This window comes from Neltuma alba, unplaced genomic scaffold (genome assembly GCF_004799145.2).
Source record: "Neltuma alba isolate B1F8T4 unplaced genomic scaffold, ASM479914v2 tig00010134_pilon, whole genome shotgun sequence".
Taxonomy (NCBI): domain Eukaryota; kingdom Viridiplantae; phylum Streptophyta; class Magnoliopsida; order Fabales; family Fabaceae; genus Neltuma; species Neltuma alba.
In genome coordinates, this window is record NW_021635082.1 from 312,954 (window position 1) to 315,571 (window position 2,618).

A 2,618-nucleotide genomic window follows, 5' to 3' on the forward strand; every position below is an offset into this window, starting at 1 on the left:
GCTATAAGAAGTACCATCGACCTTATAGAAGATTCTAGTCTATGCTCTAGTAATTCTACTCATTGCACGTCTGATCTTTACTTTATTCAATTATTATTTTTAATTTCCATTCTAACATCACTTCATTAATCTAAGAGATATATCTAAAATGTTGAGACTACTAACTAGTGAACTCCAATAATTTAGATTATGTTGAAGTTTGTGATAAGTCTCATCCGCATTCAAGCTCTTCATTTGAATGTGTTGACGGCGGGGAAAACAAGGAAGCAGGTATGGTTCAAAGTGAATCTATCTCGAATGTTGAAATAAGTAACCCAGCACAAAGGGAACAAGAGTCGTCACATTCTAAAGGTTATTAACCTATTTCCTCTATTGTTGAACATATAAAACATAAGTGAACTTGAATCTTCTTTCCTGTGATCCATGTGAGTACTTCTCATTCTGCATAGTTGATTTCATTATCTTCATTTTCTAATGCGATGGTCTTTTTCTGGGCCAAATTCAAACAATATATCAATTGACAGATTCACAACCAACAAGAGCAATGCCAGCAACACTTTTTGTTGATATTTCCAAAGAAGAATCCTCGAAGGTAATACTATTGCTATTTCTTCATACATAAAGATTATAGGTTTTGCTTTATATTTCTATCCAGCTAGTTCTACTACTATTAGATAAGATTCATGTATTGTCATGCCCTATTATGATAAGTACTGAGCAACTATCATAAAAGCGTTTTTCACATTTACATAGATTGAAACTCAAGATTTTGTATTTAAGAGACCTTAGTTTCTTCGACTAAGATCAACATCTGTTGGCATAAGATATAAAAATTTATTCTAGATAAAGTGGAGTTATCCCACTTTCTCATGCACAGCTAAAATGCATTCTCATTCTGTCCACAAGGAAACTAAATTTGACATACAATCTAAGCAAAAAAAAACAACTTAAAAGTTCATTGAGGATTATATTTATGATGGTTTATCGCCTCAGAAGAAAGCAACTTAAATATCTTTGGTGATATACAGATTGTTGGAGTAAGAGCTGAAGATGGTGCTTCAATATTAGAGACCCCACATCCAAGTTCGTTAACTTCTAAACAGGTTTGCTTCTTCCAACAATTTTACAATTTAATATATTTGTTATTCCTATATTAACAATTATGAATGGTTTATTGTACAAGGGACCTATTCCTGTGAGTCCCAATCCCACTATTCTCCCCAGAAGCCCAGGTACAACTGCCAAAATTTTTGAAGAGGAAGAGAAAGGTAAGATGATAGTGTCCACAATTTCAAGATTTATAGCTCCTTTAGTTATTTATCTTGGGCAGTGAATTCTTTGCCAGTAGGAAAAGAGCACAAGACTTTTGATCATGGTTTTGTGGCTTTCTTAAAATGAAATATTTCTCGCTGTGATTTACTAACTATATATTTATATACTTCATTGACTTGGTATAGGTGACCCCTTTGTGCCACCAGCGCCAATTATTTCAAGTGAGCAGCAAGCTAATGAGACAATAAGTCCTATACCATCAAAAGCTCTAATGAGTCCTAAGCAAACCCCCTCTGAGACTTCTTATAGTGAGTTTTTTTGTTGTCTTATTTTACTAATTTACCTTCCACTTTATCATTTTGTAATTTTAGAAAGATGTCATATTCTAATTGGTTCATCCAGGAAGAAAGATCCAAGAGAATGTTGGAACCATTGACCACCGTTTGCATGAAACTTTGGGTGCTATTCAAATTTCTAGTAAGTCTTGTGTCCTTGCCATTACATGTTTGCATGTGTTATACTTGACTTGATTCCTTTTATTGAATGTGAGTATTTTGATTCTCTGACCTTGCTTTTATTTTAACTCACCTGCTGATTTGATGGTTTTGGTAGGTCAACTTACTGAATGTGGCTCATCACACATGGCTTCTTCTATTTATGATACCAATAATAATGTCTTAGGTGTTCATGGGATAAAAGAGATAGCTGATATGATGAAATTAGAGGGTGTTGAGCCTTTCATGCTAGCAGAAGCATTCCAGACTCATCCACAACTTCATCTTTCTTCAGAGGATCGAAGCACTGAGTTGTTATGCTATTCCTATAGGCTGCTACTAAATATTTTGAACATTCTGGCCACTAGGAGCCCCTCCACAATCACTGAGGCGGACAAGATATTGTTGGCAAAGCATTTAAAGGATGCTTCTGTTCTCGGATTTGACAAGGATTGGCTTGAGTCAGTTAGGAACAGGGTTTCCAACTGTGATGCATCAGAACTCCATCGCATGCAACAAGCTTTGAAGGGTTTAGGCAATAAGCTCCAAGCCAATAAGATAGAGCTTGCAAATATTCGAGACCAGGAGGCGAAAGCTGCAAAATTGGTAGAAATGACTCAGAAAAAGTTGGAGGCCACACATACAGAATTAGAGGCAGCATATAAAGGGTTGGAAGCAGCTCAATCCCATTTTAATGTCGCACAACAAGAACATGCAAACATTAGAGCACGTTATTCTCAACTCTTAGAAGAATGCCAGGGAATTTCAGAACAACAGTATCAATGTTCAGAAATTATTGTTGCCAAATTCAGGCCTTTCGGCTTCTAACATGGATGCCATGTGAAACTTTGT

At 35.8% G+C, this 2,618-nt stretch overlaps 1 protein-coding gene across 1 annotated transcript; it reads left to right on the forward strand.

The window, feature by feature from the left end:
* The first annotated feature begins 278 nt into the window (after positions 1 to 278).
* LOC114754375 (uncharacterized) lies at positions 279 to 1,661 on the forward strand. The gene is made up of 6 exons (XM_028943142.1): positions 279 to 351; positions 525 to 592; positions 1,029 to 1,103; positions 1,184 to 1,268; positions 1,458 to 1,580; positions 1,648 to 1,661. The coding sequence occupies exons 2-6, from the start codon at positions 545 to 547 to the stop codon at positions 1,659 to 1,661; spliced, it is 345 nt and encodes a 114-aa protein (XP_028798975.1). The 5' UTR covers positions 279 to 351; positions 525 to 544.
* Positions 1,662 to 2,618: the final 957 nt, after the last annotated feature.